Source organism: Cuculus canorus, chromosome 6, assembly GCF_017976375.1.
Source record: "Cuculus canorus isolate bCucCan1 chromosome 6, bCucCan1.pri, whole genome shotgun sequence".
NCBI classification, from domain to species: domain Eukaryota; kingdom Metazoa; phylum Chordata; class Aves; order Cuculiformes; family Cuculidae; genus Cuculus; species Cuculus canorus.
The window spans coordinates 2,480,045-2,496,823 of record NC_071406.1 but is presented as its reverse complement, the minus strand read 5'-3'; the positions used below and the strand labels follow the sequence as shown (position 1 = coordinate 2,496,823).

At 44.4% G+C, this 16,779-nt stretch overlaps 1 protein-coding gene across 1 annotated transcript in view; it reads left to right on the top strand.

The window, feature by feature from the left end:
* Nucleotides 1-16,779, top strand: part of KIF5C (kinesin family member 5C) — an 86,174-nt gene that overhangs the window by 55,066 nt on the left and 14,329 nt on the right. The window contains exons 12-22 of the mRNA XM_009560074.2: nucleotides 595-770; nucleotides 906-974; nucleotides 4,544-4,750; nucleotides 5,757-5,903; nucleotides 8,285-8,473; nucleotides 9,778-9,895; nucleotides 10,489-10,565; nucleotides 11,811-11,920; nucleotides 12,731-12,832; nucleotides 13,444-13,504; nucleotides 15,930-16,001. Coding sequence (XP_009558369.1) covers nucleotides 595-770; nucleotides 906-974; nucleotides 4,544-4,750; nucleotides 5,757-5,903; nucleotides 8,285-8,473; nucleotides 9,778-9,895; nucleotides 10,489-10,565; nucleotides 11,811-11,920; nucleotides 12,731-12,832; nucleotides 13,444-13,504; nucleotides 15,930-16,001 — 1,328 coding nt within the window. The remainder of the gene's footprint in view (nucleotides 1-594; nucleotides 771-905; nucleotides 975-4,543; nucleotides 4,751-5,756; nucleotides 5,904-8,284; nucleotides 8,474-9,777; nucleotides 9,896-10,488; nucleotides 10,566-11,810; nucleotides 11,921-12,730; nucleotides 12,833-13,443; nucleotides 13,505-15,929; nucleotides 16,002-16,779) is intronic.

The window sequence follows — 16,779 nt, the reverse complement described above, 5'->3', positions numbered from 1 at the left end:
ATCTAAAGATGCCCTGACCCATCCCTCCCACGGATCAGCTGGCTCCAAGGCCCATCCAACCTGGCCTGGAACACCTCCAGGGATGGGGCAGCCACTGCTGCTCTGGGCACCCTGGGCCAGGGCCTCCCCACCCTCATTGTGAAGAATTTCCTCCTAATGTCTGATGTAAATCTTCCCCTTTCCAATTTAAAGCCATTCCCCTCGTCCTATTACTCCAGGCCTTTGTAAAAAGCTCCTCCCCAGCTTTCTTGTGGCCCCATCATGTACTGGAAGGTCGCTATAAGGTCTCCCTGGAGCCTTCTCTTCTCCAGGCTCAACAACCCCAGCTCCCTCAGCCTGTCCTCGTATGGGAGGTGCGTCCATTTGAGCTGCTGCCACGTTTTCTGTGCTTGTGTTTCTAACCGGGGAGGTCATCTTTGTAATGAGGATGGCCACCAAGCTTGGCCTGTCCATCCTATGCATGGCAGTTGCCTTCCTTGCCTAGCTGGATACGGCCCTTTCCTTTGCCAAGTCCCTCTTGGCAACTGTGAAAGATCCTGGGATTTCCATGGTTTGTCTCTTGGTTTGTAATGTCCACGGATTATGTTCTTATAGGAGAAGCTGTGCCTGAAGATGAACAGATCAGTGCGAAGGACCAGAAGAACCTGGAGCCCTGTGATAACACCCCGATTATTGACAACATCACACCGGTTGTTGCGAGCATCTCAACGGAGGAGAAGCAGAAATACGATGATGAGATTGCCAGTCTCTACAGACAGCTGGATGATAAGGTGTGACCATTTGGTCTGACTCCATTCTCTGGGTGTAAATGGAAAACTACCTTCTTTTCTAGAAAGGGGCAATAAAAGTGACCAAATGAGAACTGTAAAAACAAACTAAAACTCTCCATCGCTGTTTCATTGCAGGATGATGAAATCAACCAGCAGAGCCAGTTGGCTGAAAAACTAAAGCAACAAATGTTGGATCAAGAGGAGGTAAAAAACTAAACACATACAAAAACCAGTTACATTTCGCTGTGAGACCCTTGTTTGGTAATTCTGTTAGGGTTGTTGGCTGGCTGTGCTTGTATTAACTGGCTAAAATTCAATAGGTGAGAGAAACCTACGTGACAGCTAGGTTTAAGCTTCAAATTTCACAATATCCTCAGAAGACCATTAAGCCTTGATAACTCCTTATAATAGCACACTGTCCTGCTGGGAAGTGATGCTGGGAGATGCCAAGGTAGGAGCAGGTTTCTGATTTGACAGTAGAACAATTATTCCTGGTAATAAATCACTGCTGTTCGTTATTTTGACATGGGCAATTAGAGGCAGTGCTGAGAGAAATCTGAGCCTGAGACATTGGTGCTGCCAGAGATTTGATTTAAAATTTTGGATTACTCACTTTAAACATTTTATTTCACTGTTTCTGTCCATAAAAATGCATGTTTATTGTTTTGAAGATGAGGAATATGATCACTAGACTTAAAGTCAAGCCATTTCCTTAACTGTCATTTGTTTACAAGAGGTTTTGAATATCTAAATCCGGCAATAACGCCAAATTACCAAGTTCCCCAGATGTCGCTGTGATTATGTCTTAGAAGGTCATTTTATACTGGGTTTCAAACTGTGGGAAAGTGGAGGGGGACCATTCAGACCATGAATAGAATCCCGGTGTGGGAGTTCACCGATCACTAGTGTTCCAGAATGTTGGTCTCTGCATGAAACGCTGCTGTGGTTCCCTGGGAGCCCCTCTTGTCTGCCCGGGATGCTTCGGTTGGAGCACAGCATTATGCTGGCTGCTTGCTTTGGGTGTGAAACCTCTCTTGGATTTGAAAAATGATTCTGTTTTAATCCTTAACCGAGCCCTCAGGAAGGGTCTCCAAGGTTTGGCTCCTTAGCAGGGAGAGAACAATGGATGAAGATGTCTTACTCATCACTCAGGACTCACCCGCCACCTTTGGGGTCTTATCCTCACTGCAGAAATTACCACCTTTATTTTGCTCCACAATTAAGCTCTCCATTCGCTTGCCACAACTTCCTTTTGGTTACTCTGTGTATTTTGTCCCTGGCTGTACAAATGTAAAAGAAGTTTATGCATTCTCAGCGACATTATTTTCTGATGGTTTTTATGCCTTCTCTCTCTCTTTTACATCAGTGTTCTCATCTAAAGCTTATTTTTCCCCTCGTGTTTTTTTCCTGTGTCTTATTTTGTGAGAGATGCGCATTCCTTTCTTTGCGTTAGATATTTGGGAGCGTGCTGTACGATGCCTTATGCCGCACCCTCTTTGTGTCCCTTCCTCAGTATTACATCTGGAAGATGAATCAAGTTTTCAGCAGCCTCTAATCCTTGCCTTTCAGACCCCTTTTCCCCGCTTTCTTGCCCATCTTTTAGTCTAGCTTTGCTGACTTACTGACACCTCTGCAGCTGATGTTGCATCACGTGTTCGGGAGGTTTAGCTGGTTCACCCGAGAAGCTTCTCCATCTCTTACCTTTGAAAGCTAATGCAATATTTTTGATTCCTTTCAGGGAATTGAATCCCTTTTTTGTTTGAGGTTTTGACCACCCGCGTAAGCTTCACCTGTGCTGCAGGAGTGATGTATTCTGTTGGAGCTGAGATTAGCTGTGTGATACAGTAGCTGCAGAGCAGCTGCCTCACTCTGCTCCCCCCTAATTAACCAGAATACTTTTTTCTGCTTGATTAAGCTAGCAGGTTAATTATAAATCCAAGGCCTGCCACAGATGGCGTTGTGCTGATAGTGGTATCTCTTGGCACTTTTTCACCACTGGCTGTTTCTCAGGGTTTGTGTTTTGTGGAGATTTTTTGGGGGGCGGATTCTGAATCTTTCACCCCTGCATCTTGTATGGTGCAAACAGCTCTGCAGCCCTCATCTCCTGCCCTTTGTCTACAGCTGATCAGTATAATATCTTCTTAAGGGCCTTTGAAAATTGTGGTATATTTTTCCATGCTCTATCAACAAGATTCTTCTGGGAAGCTGTGTTGATGCTTTAGGTGATACATAACACTTCCCTTTACTTGAAGGCAGGAATAGTCACACAGAAATTTTCTTAAGTAAATGTAAATAATAGTTCCATCTGTGTTTAGTAGAAAGATTATTTTAAGCTATTTTGTTGTTTAAATATTTACATGCCATCTGGCTTTGGCAATTCAGCGGGTTTTTCCGTAACATGAGTGCACTTCTGAGGCTGCAACATTACCAGCAAGATAAATTTCCCTTACATCTGAATCCTCTCTTCGCCACTTTGGGCACGTGCCAGCGTTCGGAGCTGCCTGGTTGCTTTCCTATTTTCCATTTTCTGAGCCAAAAAAAAAAAGCGGTGTCTTCTCTGACATCTCTCCTTTTAGGTTGTAGAGAGATGGTTCTGCTTTGCCTGGGGGTCTCACGCTGACCTTCTTCAGGGTTTGGGAGTGAAGAGCAGTAGGTGGTGGTGGGTCAGGGGAGGAGAGGTCCACCCAGCGCTCTTCAGTAATACAGATTGTGTTCTACTGCCTGAGAAAGCTGCAGTACAGTGATGTTACGCTGATCCATACATTGGAAGGCTTGGAAGTAAGGGAGCATTGTGAAGAAATATCCAGTCCTTGCTGTTAGGATGACCTGCGAGCATCAATGCCAGCTTGCATCTTTCATACTGAATTTTGTATGTTATTGCTCTCTGTATTATGTTTTTATGCAACATTACGTCCTGATGTTGTTGTTATTCCCAGAAGAGTGATATTATCAATAGGTTTTAGGTGGCGCTTGGTTTTATTTTCACGTTGTTCTGCAGTAAAATGCTGCTGTGGAGTCTGGTTCTGTGCTAAGAACCCGGTATCTGAATTTTGGAGACTTTAACATCTGAATGAAGACAGAGTGGTGCAAGGGGCCATGCAGCTGACCTCTTATAATCAGCACTGTCACTCAGACTTCAGCATCTCTCTTAAAAGCATGCAAAGACTGTAATTAATCAGTTTATTACCTGGAAATACTCACTAGTACGCGTGAAGTCTGTATTTTCTTCTTTAGTTATTATTTAGTCTCAGCAAATAGGAGCAGCTAATCTGTCTTCAGCACCATCCTTCAGCTGATAACTCAGAATAATCATCACAGGTTGGCTTATCACAGTGTCCCTCTAATGCCCCAAGATCTTTGAGGCCGCCTCAGAGAGCCCTTTTGGTTCGGTTCAAAGCTGTGAGTCTGCATTTAAACATTGTCCTTTGTGGTGGTTTTTTTTCAGTCCTAGCTGCAGCACTGGATTGAGGGCAGAAAATGTATTTGGAGCTATGATAAAATAAGTTTCTTTGCCTCAGTCTTGTGTCATAATAGGATTTGATTTAAGATTTTGCTTTTCATTGAAGTCCGGAGCCATTTTTGCTTTCTTCAAATACATTTATGCTGAAACCGATGCTGTTTCTGGTAGAGTAACAGGATTTATTCTCTTCTGCTTTCTCTTCCCATGCTTGTGTGCTCATGTTTTCCTTCTGTCTTTGTTTTTGCCCTTTCCAATGTTGTCTTTTGAATAAGTTCTCGGATGACCTAACACTTCTGTGATATCTGGTTCCCAGCTTCTGGCCTCCACTAGGAGAGATTACGAGAAGATTCAAGAGGAGCTGACCCGCCTTCAGATTGAGAACGAAGCAGCGAAAGATGAAGTGAAGGAGGTCCTTCAAGCTCTGGAGGAATTAGCTGTCAATTATGACCAGAAATCCCAAGAAGTGGAGGACAAAACAAGAGCCAACGAGCAGCTGGCTGACGAGCTGGCACAGAAGAGTGTAAGAGCAAGCGGTTTATGGTGCTCATTCCCTCCTCAGCTCCCCTAAAGAATTCCATAGGGGTTCCCAGATAACTGCTACCCTACTCCATTTTGGGCATCTTCTAGGTGCTGCTGCCAAGTACGTTACGATGTAGGTTAAAAATTGGAGTAGCAGGGAAGTTGTTCAGAGATCCATATTTTGTAATGCTACCTTCTCTCTTCCATCTTAATTAAACAATGAAACTAAGATGACTCAGAAAGTGCTGTCTGGAAGCTGACAGCAGATGGTGGCTTTGTTGCAGCCTCTGTATTTCGCACACCACAGCAGCGACTGCACTCAGTGGGAGAAGTGGCCATTCCGTGTTTGGGTAATTTAAAAACTAGATGAGGCCAAGAAAGATCTGAAAAGCTGCTTTATGCAAATTGCAGCGTTTTGTGTTTCTCCTGACTCTGCTGTGGAGCAGGGATTTTGTGTAAAGTCAGGATCTCAAAGAAGGAATGAGAAAAAAATCAACTTTTTCAGATGATGTGTACTGATCTTAGGGGAAAAAAGAAATCAAGCTTGGCTTACTAGTTTAATAAATCCTTGTTCCTTAATTCCTTATACAAACTGAGGAAGCTGATATTAACAGGTCTGTTTCCATGGAAAGCCTCATTACCCAGTTCAGTAAAAGGAATACTTTGTTATCCACTTCAGTAAAAGAGATTACTATGAAATCCATTTGGAAAGAAAAAGAGTTTTATACCCTTCTATACCTATTTCTCTGTGATTAACCTTCTCTGACACGTATTATGCAAATAAGATTCTTAGAGGATTTACTACGTTTAATAGATCTAAAGTAGCCTCGTTAGCAAGTGAGTTGTGAAAGTGGATTACTGCAAGGTGAAATGGTTCGCGTCACCGCATCGAACCAGTCGGCGTGTTCAGGAAAATACCAGACAATGCCAGGTACACTGGATATCGCAGGAGAAGCGATGCCCAGTCTGCAGTGAGGAGGGTAATTCTTGCTTTTGAACCTTTTCAGAGTGCCCTGACGGCAACGCAGAGGGAGCTGAGCCAGTTGCAGGAGCTCAGTAACCACCAGAAGAAGAGAGCTACGGAAATCTTGAACTTGCTGCTTAAGGACCTGGGGGAGATTGGAGGAATCATTGGTACTAACGATGTTAAAACGGTAAGTTGACTGTCTGCATTCCTTCTCCCTGGACACCTCCTGCAATACAAACGCACTTGACGTGGAATATGTGTGATACGTATTTGTGTCCCTGCCCGTGGCGGGAGGGCTGGAACTGGATGATCTTTACGATCCCTTCTAACCCAAACCAGCCTATGGTTCTATGCTACAGTAGCCCTTCTCCCAGGAAGCTGCTGTTTAAATGCTGGATAGAGCACAGAGTAAAATACTGAAGAGACCTTTGTCTGGGTCAGAGATGGTCAGTGTCTGTGCACACAATCACCACATTTATTCCCCGCTCAGTGTTTGAGGACAGACGAATGCAGCCCATCTGTGTGTTGATGCATTTGTTAATGGGAGGGGGACAGAGTTTCCCCCCAAACAATACACATGTAGCCCTGCTCCTTCGTTAGCTGGCATGATCCAGCGTTCCCAGAATCTGAAGAATCTTTATTGGTGAGATTTGGCTGCTGGGTGGCTACCTTTTTGTTCGAATTTGGTCCTAGAACTGTTGTGTAGCTGAGGGTGAAGAGTTCTCAAAGCCAGAGTTCTGAACTGATGGCGCCTGAGGGAAAAGAGCTGCATGGAAACGGTGCTTTCTGGTGTTTATTGCCTTTCGACAGTGGCTGGCTTCATCAAAGAACCCACGCTGCTTTAAACGTGCTGATTTCCAGCACAAATTATGTGCTGGATACCACATGAATATTGACATAATGGTAGGACCAGCTTGACTTTTGTCAGTCATCATTCACCGATGCACTTAGGGAGGAAAAATTGCAGAGGATTGTTTCCTTCTGAGATAAGAATGGGGGCGAAGGTGGTTGAACCAGCAGAAACCTTGGTATGCCTGGAAGTGGTGCAAATTCTGGCTGGCTTTGCTTTGAAATTTGTCTCCTGTCTGTCTCTTTGGTTTACAGACACGGTAGAGGAGGTAGATACTCGCTTTGTCATCCTTCTTGTGTTGTAGATGAACAAAATGCTAAGCCTCAGACAAGATACTTGTGTAGACATTGCTACATGGCTCATCTCTGATGGAAACTCTTCATGGCCTGGAAAACTTTCCTGGTGACTTTAAAGGGCCAGATAAGATGTCAGCACTATGTGAAAAAGAACACTTGCTAAAACTGGTTCAGAAATTAATTCTCAAGAAGTATGTATCTTACTTGCAGCGCACTCCATTTTCTTGCTTTTCCTTCACTTTTCAGCTCTTGAGGGATGAGCTTACATGAACTTTGTCAGAGGTGAGAGGTGAAGATGAGTATGTGCGGCTGGAGGCTCTGGGGGCTGCTGGTATTCTGCTAAAGGCCCCTCAGATCAGCAGATGCTCCAGGCTGCTCGCACTGCAGAGGCCGCGATCCCTGTTGTCTGGTGTGGTTCTGCAGATGCCAGACAAGACCAGACTTTGCTAGATGTCACAGCAGCCTCTGCTGGCCGTTGTGATGGAACTATTGGAGGAAAGCTATGAAAATGGAGGCAGAGTCCGTTTGATACAAATTTTTATAGTAACTAAGATGTCAGCATTTTACAGGACAGCTGTCGGTGTAAATAAGGCCAGATTGGCAAGCTTTCAGAAGAAGAACTTCAAATTTGTTGGCAATTAGCATCTTCTCAAAGTGTGTTTAATTTCAGACCAGACTGAGGGTTTGGAAAGTAGTTGCGGTTTTTAGGCTGTTGGGAGAAGCTACAGCACGTGTTTCCTTCCCCTCGGCGGTGCTGGGAAAAAGGCAAAAAAGCAGGTGAAATTGGTAGCCAAATGCTTGCTGAAAGAGAACCTTCACAGCTTGTCAGTGGGTTTCATGAATTAAGTAATGGAAGAAAAATCATGAAGAGAAAAACGTGCAAATAAAAGGCACCACATTAAACCAGGGAAGGAAATGAGCGATAAATAGAGTGATACTCCTAGTTAGGGATGAGAGCGGTTATTTTCCTCTTGCCGGGTGGGTTTTCTATACCTACATCTGTCATACAGCTCCTTATTGAAGAAGCACAACCCTTCAAGAGGAGACTTCTTTAAGGAGTACTTTGAAACTGCCTCTCAGCTTTTAACTGCTTGAAATAACGAAGATTTCGTGTGCTGGTGATGTAAGAAGGTTTCACCAAAACATGGGTGGTGGGCACGATTACCTTAGGTGTCGAACCACTAAATTGATGCAGCACACTGCGAGTGCAAGCCTTAATTTCTCACTTTTGAGGCTTATCAGTGAAGACTGTAAGAAACAGAGTGCTGAAACATGTTTAAAGGTGACCTGAGGTCTGTGGGTACTCCTGGAGCGCTGCTGTGCTTTCACAGAGGCGTCGTGGCTCTCAACAAGTTTCACAGCAGGAAGACTGCTTTGCATTGACTTACCTGTAAGAACCACATGTGATCTTTGTGTGTTTAGTTAGCAGATGTGAACGGTGTGATTGAGGAGGAGTTCACCATGGCGCGGCTCTACATCAGCAAGATGAAGTCTGAGGTGAAGTCTCTGGTGAACCGCAGCAAGCAGCTCGAGAGCGCCCAGATAGACTCCAACAGGAAGATGAACGCCAGTGAGAGGGAGCTTGCAGCTTGCCAGCTCCTCATCTCACAAGTACGTGTGTTCCTTCCTTGTCCCTTTCCAGCAAGGTCTGATGACTTTCCCAACCTCCTTCCACGCGAAATTTGTGTGCTAGGAGTGAGAAATGCGACTTAAGGGAGCAGACTGGTGTTTCTCTTGTCTGTTTGGGTTTTTGTCTTTCTTCTCCCATTCCTCCCCCTCAGTGTATTTCAGCACATTCTGTGGCAAGATTGCATCCTGCTGTGGCTCTCAACATGTGGTCTATGGCAGAATAGTGAAAATCCTCCTCGGAGCAATTTCTTTAGCATGAATTTGTATTCTAACATCTTCAATTTAAAAGCAACCAGAGAAAGGAAGCAGTGATTGTATGGTTCAGTAGCAAAACAGTCAGAGAGCCACCCGTTGCCTGGTCTGTTAGAATGCTACCAAGATAACTAGGCAGTAATATATGAAATAATACATTATAGAAAACATTACTGTGTGTGATAGAAACCCAGACGGTAGGAGGGCTTCGTGGTGCGTGGCAGTTAGAAGCAGTGAAGCTCGCTGCAGGAGACAGCTCGCTGCTTCAGCATGCTCAACTGCCTGGAGGTGGACATGAGAAAGGAAGGAGGTGATGCAGTTTCCTCTACTTCATTCACCTGTTAACCTAAGAAAACCTAGAGCAAGGATAGCCTCTTTTCCTGCAGCAGAATGTCTTTATTAAGTACTGCTCAATAAAGCTATAGCTGGAAGTGTGCTACTTAGTGTTTCAGGGAGGCTGAAGTCCTGAGGATATGGGCTGTCCAAGAATGCTAAATGAAAACTATCCTTTTCATCGTGTCTTCAAGCAGCCCCTGGGCTGGCATGGCCACTGAAGGAAGTCATCCCGCCAACCTGTGCTGCTGCCTTTCCTCGGGAACTTACTTTAGTAATGCAGATCAAGGCTTGACTCGCAAAACAGCTGCTTGCGTGCTTCTGGCTGAGGGAGGTCGATCTGATCCGAGCTTCTGCGGGTTGAAGCATCCAGGAAGCCACCTCAGAAGCCCCGTGTTCAGCTGGTTTTGGAGAGCTGCTGCTGCTTGTTTAACACGAAGTCATAAGCATCCAATGATGTCTTGGTATTGCTGCCCCTGCCATCCAGTATGTGTCTTGGGCTACTAAGTGTAACCTTCAAAAACGCAGTCTGTTTTGATCTGTTAGCTCCTTCTCAGATCTTTGGCTCTGTTTTCTCGTGGTCATCAGCTCTGGATGCATAGAGATCTCTATTGTTCTTCCTTTATGCAGGACAGTACCTGAATTCCTAGGTAACAAGCTGTGGTACTCACATCTCATTGCCATTCCCCTTCTCTTTAAAGCATGAAGCAAAGATCAAGTCCCTGACAGACTACATGCAAAATATGGAGCAGAAGAGAAGGCAGCTGGAAGAGTCACAGGACTCTCTCAATGAAGAACTGGCCAAGTTACGTGCTCAAGGTAAAAGAGGGCATCTTGTGCTCATCACTTCATTACCAGCTGTATCTTAGAAAAAACAGTATTGGCTGCAGTATTGTATGTACGAAGTCCTACAACATTTTATTGTCTGCTTAGTGTAATATTTTGCAGCGAAGACATAAAATTGTGATTCAGAACGATTTTTTCATGCTGAGGGTGGGGAGGCCCTGGCCCAGGGTGCCCAGAGCAGTGGTGATGCCCCATCCCTGGAGGGGTTCCAGGCCAGGTTGGATGGGGCTTGGAGCCCCTGAGCCAGTGGGAGGTGTCCCTGCCCATGGCAGAGGGTTGGGACTGAATGGGCTTTGAGATCCCTTCCAACCCAAACCATTCCATGATTCTATAAGGAGACAAGGGTAGGTTGGAAAGGTGCTGGGTGGGTGGAAAACCATGTGGCCTGTTAGTAAAGAAAAAGAGGATTTGGGCAGTACGGTCACAGCTTGGGTACTGCAAACCGTGGCTGTTCCTGCCCCTCCAAAGCTGCCTCCCGTGATCCTGCTGCCCCGGCAATAAGAGGAACTGTGTTTTTAAATGGCTGCCTGTGCTGTTAATTCTCAACTGTCTCCAACTTTAAACAGAAAAAATGCATGAAGTCAGTTTCCAGGATAAGGAGAAGGAGCATCTGACCCGGCTTCAGGACGCCGAGGAGATGAAGGTATGGTGTGCTGCAACTTTAGAGGGCATTTCTCAGTGTGATCGTTCATTAAGCTGATAGTTAGGGTGTAATTTTGTCTTCCTGTACACTTTGCGTGGTTTTAGAAAACACTTACAGCCTCTGTTAGAAAACCTGACATCATGTAATTGAGCAGCCTTCGCAACGTGAAATTAGAGAACTTGCTAGTGTTGAGGTTGTTGACCAGATGATGGGAAAAGTAAGTTCTAGTCTGAACACTGGTGGGGAGTGCATCTTCTGAGAGCCATTTGTAAGCTGAGCCAGCTTCAAAGAGCAAACTGTGTTTGCTGAACCGCAGATGCTTGGCTGCCTCAAATCACACAAACAGAGCACTAAAATATAAGAGCCTACATACTGCATCCGTAGTTGTGAACAGTTTTGTTATTTATGATTGAAAATTTATATTGCTTCACCTCTATGCTTTTCTGATTTTCTGCTGCTGGAGCTCTGTTGAAAGTCAATTTGTGAAGTAGTGTAGTCACCTACAAGGGTGAATAGAACTTAGGTACTGAAAAATTTGATAAAAAAGAGGCTGCTTTCCCAAATAATTTGGCACAAATTCTGACTGTCTCCTAGAAATAATTGCAAATTGCAGAAAAGGAAAAAATACAGTTTTACAAGGATATAGCTAGAGGTTTGTCAGCTTCAAAAGTTTTATCCATTACAAAATATTGAAGTTGTTAAAACAGTTGTACAGTTATACTTGGAAGGAAAAAAGCAAATCTTTCCTTAACAATCTAAAGGGATGCATTGAGTTTTTCTTATTACTTGAGATAGAGCTAATCTAGAATTTAAATAACGGGGCTGTGGGTATGCAGTTCTCAGATGGGGAGGGTGATTCAGGTTTCACTTCTGTCACAGGTGTAGCTGTCCAATTTTCTTGGTGAATAAACAGATGAAATAATAGAGGACTGGTAAAATCAGCGTTATTCTTGGCAGCTGATGTGCTAATGCTCTGGCTTTCACATGCAGTAGTTATGGCAAGAAAATGAGTAGAAATTGGTGTACATCTGTTGCTAAAAACTATCTGAATTAAATGCTTGGATGAGTAGCTGCACGGGTTTGTAATCATGGAAACATCTACCAGGCAGACTCCTGAATTAACTTGATTTGATGAACCTCACTTAAATCCAGAAAGATAGGATGGCTTGGCTGACCTGTAGGACACTTAGCTGTGTGCTACTTGATTTGGGTTTCATGTGTGGCTCTGGTTTTTGCCCTCTGCAGAAGGCCCTGGAGCAGCAGATGGAGAGCCACAGGGAAGCCCACCAGAAGCAGCTGTCCAGGCTGAGGGATGAAATTGAAGAGAAGCAGAAAATAATTGATGAAATCAGAGAGTATGTTCACTCGCTCCATCACTTTCTCTGTGCCTGTTCTGTGATGCTGTAGTAGGGATGTTTTGGGGTTGGTTTTATTAGTTTTAATTGATATCGACATGTTTTGGTGTTATGCAGAGCATAGGTGCTGCAGCCAACCCTCTAATTACTTTGCGCAGGGGATTATAGTGCCCAGTTCTTTATGTGGAGCTTTAACAAGTCCGTAAAGATCTAGAGAAGAAGAATAATAATGTTACCCCTGCAGGTCAGTAGGCAAGAGAAGCCTGGAAGAGAACAGATAAAGGTATTCAGAGCCTCTTGTAGCTATTCGTGCTGCCCCAGGCTTCCTGTGAGTCAGGGAGACTCAGATGTGTCCCATTTTCACACCTTTAATATTTCTTCCTAACACAGCAATGTAACTGTTAGTCAGGTACTCCAGCACTTGAAAAAGGACATTCTTTGCTCCCGGACAATTCTTTTTATCACTGTTCATAAAATCTAGGCAATCCCAATATAGTGTTCTTCTTTCCTCATATTTATTGTGTGGCCAAAGACTGATAACAGGGAAATGAGAGACATAAGGAAGCAGGACAGAAAGATCGGAAGGACAGTTTGGTCCTTTTAAGATAAAGGAAGCAAGCTAGTGTATTTAATTCGCCAATATTTTTGCATAGAAGCTATTTCTTTAAGCTTAATTTCTTTCAGAATTTCTCATTGGAGAGTTACAGCTTCACTTTCTCTGTCTAACGCGGTTCTGTTTACAGAGATGTGCCCACCCTCTTTTATGGGGTTCAGGACTGAGCTGGACTGACTTTTTCTTTCCCGTTCCAGCATGAACCAGAAGCTGCAACTGGAACAAGAGAAACTCAGTGCTGATTATGATAAATTAAAAATTGAGGACCAGGAAAGAGAAATGAAACTGGAAAAGCTCATGTAAGTCAACAGTTTTCTCATTTGGTGTCCTTGAATGTAGTGGGTTTTTATGTGTCCATGGGAAATGTCTGCTGAGAAGCGTTTGTGTTAAAATATTCACACTAAAAATATCACTTCAGTAAGAGAGCCAACACAGAGCATTAAAATGATCACCAAGTATTCCTTATTTTTACATTATGTGCTTTTTAATGGTGTATTTGATAATTCTCAAAAAGGATTTTTATTTAGTTAGTTAGTTTTAGAGCTTTGATTTTATGAAATATCATAGCGAGGGTTAAATCCCCCAGTTATTTAAGCACAGCAAAAAAAACAAACAAGAAAGAAGGTGAGGTTTGGATGGGCTGGGCTGGTAATAAATCAGACATCTGACATTCCAGCTTTTCCTGGAAATGAGAGAGAAAAATCTTGTGTTTGAACACAAAACATGGAAATGGTGGCGCAGCCTTTCCGTGTGAGAAGCTGGCATCTTTGGAAGCGTAATTACAGCTGCAGAGATGTACAATTTGCTCACATCTGCGGATGTTCTACTCAAGCTGAATGTTGATTGATTCTCCTGTGTCTTGCATGACTGCAGCATTTTTCATTCGTGTTTAATATTGTGATCTTTCCAGACTGCTTAATGATAAAAGGGAGCAAGCAAGAGAAGATCTTAAGGGACTGGAGGAAACAGTGGTATGTCTTCGTTACACTTCAATGAGCTTTTCTCCCCCAAGGCCTTATTACTGATGTATTATCAAACACTTGTGTCTGTGCCCAAGGAAATGACCAATTTATATCACAATAGGCTAAATTTGTGCATTTTGCCAAATTATGAAATTCAATTTTAAAATTTAAGATGAAAGGCTGTTATTATTGTCTCCTCTGAATAAGTGATCTGACCTTAAAGATCATCTAATTCCAACCGCCTGCCATGGGCAGGGACACTTCCTGCTAGATCAAGCTGCCCAAGGCCCCATCCAACCTGGCCTTGAACCCCTCCAGAGATGGAGCAGCCACCACTTCGCGGGACAACCTGTTCCACTCCCTCTCCACCCTCACTGTGATGAATTTCCTCCTTATGTCTAGTCTAAATCTGCCCCTCTCCAATTTAAAACCATTCCCCCTGTTCCTATCACTCCATGTCTTTGTAAAAAGTCCATCCCCAGATTTCTTGTAGCCCCTTTGGGTACTGGAAGGTCACCACAAGATGTTCTTGGAGCCTTCTCTTCCCCAGGCTGAACAACTCAGTGCAGCTCAGTTAAGTGATACATACCCACCTCTAACTTGACCGGTGTAACAACTTACAAGGAAATATGATCTTGTGCACGCAATGTTAAAAATGCAGTCCATGATGGATGGCTTCAGGCTTGAAGCTGTTGCTGCATAGTTTTGTTGGAAGCTGCATTTTTATCTATCTGTAAAATAACACAAGTTTTCTCCAAGATCACAGAAACTGGTCCAAACCATAGCTGGTTGAGGAGCATCATATAGTGATTTTTTTTCGCTGGTGTTAACGTAGTTATAAACTCAAACCCAGCATTTTCTCCTCTGTGTGATGCTTTAAAAATCAAGCTTACAGTGGCCTCTGGAACTGTTGGGTTCATTACCTGTAAAAACCTGAAGCTGAACCATTCAGGTCCTTTCAGCTTTGGCTCCTGGTGGCTCCCGCAGACATAAGCCTTGTTAAAATAAACTCCTCCATGGGTGAGGTGTAACCAGTCTTTCTGATATGAACGGCAGTCGTTGGATACTTATAGAGCTCGCGTGTAGACTTGATTTGCCCTGTACACAAATGCGTAAGGCAGCTGGAAGCCAGAGTTAGGCAGTACCGTACCACCAGCTTGCAGAAACCCAGATGGTATTTGCTTTAATTTTTGAATAAACATCTTGGACCTATCTTACATTAAATTTTTATTCACTTTGTTAGAGTCCTAATAATTACTGAGACAGGAATTATAAACCAAGCATAGTGAATTACAGGAAAACATGAGCCGACAAAGGCCAAAGAGCAGCTCATCTCTGCCCATTTGTATGGGGGGACATTGGGCGCCACGTGTCCTTTGGATGGTTCCTTTGAGAAGGAAGGGGTGAAGAACAGTTTAGGTTGAACCACAGCTGCTGCCTTTTCTTTGACTTGTTCTTCCCAGCTCTGGGCTGGTGAGGAAGCAAAGTAAGAGGACTTGTGGGAGGGAGTTATGGGGTGGAGGTCTACTGGGGCAGCACCCCAAAGGGGACATCTCAGCTGCTCTGCAGGCAGTGCCTCTTCTGGGTACCACATCACTCATATGTACATCAGCTTTGCTTGTCATGTGTGGTTTCCAGTAGCCCCATGAAGGAAGCTTCTTTTTATTTCCTAGGCAGTTTTGCCTTTTTCTTCTGAGAGATAAAGATAAAAAATTCAATTTCAAAAGCTTGTCGACACGGTGCAGCCGGTTCGTTTAAATTGCAGTATGTCAGATAAGCATAAAATGGAAAAGCTCAGGTTACTCTCACCAACTTTGGTAGTACAGTTCTCTTTGGTGTGACTTTGCAGTCTGGGGTTGGGGTGAGCTGCCTGTCTGCACAGTCTCCTTTCCTGCCAATGGATTAGTGCTTCATCCTTCTGGGAGTGGGTGCAGGGCTGCCACTTCTCCGCTCACACCTTCACTCTGGAGTCAAGCGGTTCTTTCGCTAAGCCTGAGAAGCTGATGCATATGAAGAGAGCTAGGAAAGCCTCTGGCTTTGCCAAAGCTTAAAAAGCACTTAAACATCTGAGTAAGCGTACAGAGCAGGCCAACAGGTTTGCTAGAGAGGGAATCCAGAGCTCTTTCACGTCACTAGATGTATGTAACCAGGACCAACTTGTGAGACTTCAGCTTCTGCTGTTGTTTTCCTACACTCTAAGACAGAGTCGACCTATTTCCCAAAGTAGCTTTGGTGTGCTGAACACCTTGGGAGATGGAAGAGCTCTTCAGTGGGGAGCAGCGTGGGCACTGACTTGCCGTGAGCTGCGCGTACCTACAGGCAGGTACATCTGTCAGTAAAACACAACAGTCACCTTATCAACTCAAATCCGAGGAGAACTTTTACACCAGAGTCTCTACCATGCCTTACTGGTTCCTTTTTGTTTTGATTCCAGGCAAGAGAACTTCAGACTCTTCACAACCTGCGCAAACTGTTTGTGCAAGATCTCACGACCCGCGTTAAAAAAGTAAGACCAGACTCTTAAACAAAAGTCTTCTCTTTTTTTCCAGTATGGAGACTTATTGGAAGCTTTTCGTGCATGTTCTTACAAAATGGGATATTGTCTTTTTCAGTAACAGTGAGTAATGAGATTAAAACTGTTCCAGTGTTTATGAGCTTTTACTTAGTCTTAGTTTGTTAAGGACAAAGCTTGGTGGCAAAGGGAAATCATGGAATCATAGAATAGTTAGGGTTGGAAGGGACCTTAAAGATCATCCAGTTCCAACCCCCCTGCCATGGGCAGGGACATCCCACTGGATCAGGCTGCCCAAGGCCCCATCCAAACTGGCCTTGAACACCTCCAGGGATGGGGCAGCCACAGCTTCCCTGGGCAACCTGGGCCAGGGCCTCACCACCCTCAGAGTGAAGGGATTCCTCCTTATGTCCAGTCTAAATCTGCCCCTCTCCAGTTTATACGCATTGTCCCTCATCCTATCCCCGCAAGCCTGAGTGAACACCCCCTCCCCAGCTTTCTTGGAGCCCCTTCAGGTACTGGAAAGTCACTATAAGGTCTCCTTGGAGCCTTCTCTTCTCCAAGCTGAACAACCCCAACTCTCTCAGCCTGTCCTCATATGGGAGGTGCTCCAGCCCTCTGATCATCTTTGTAGGCTCCTCTGGACCTGTTCCAACAGCTCCACCTCCTTCTTATGTTGAGGATTCCAGAACCGGACACAATACTCCAGATGAGATCTCAAAAGAGAAGAAGAGAGAGGCAGAATCCCCTCCCTCCCTGCTGGCCTCACTGC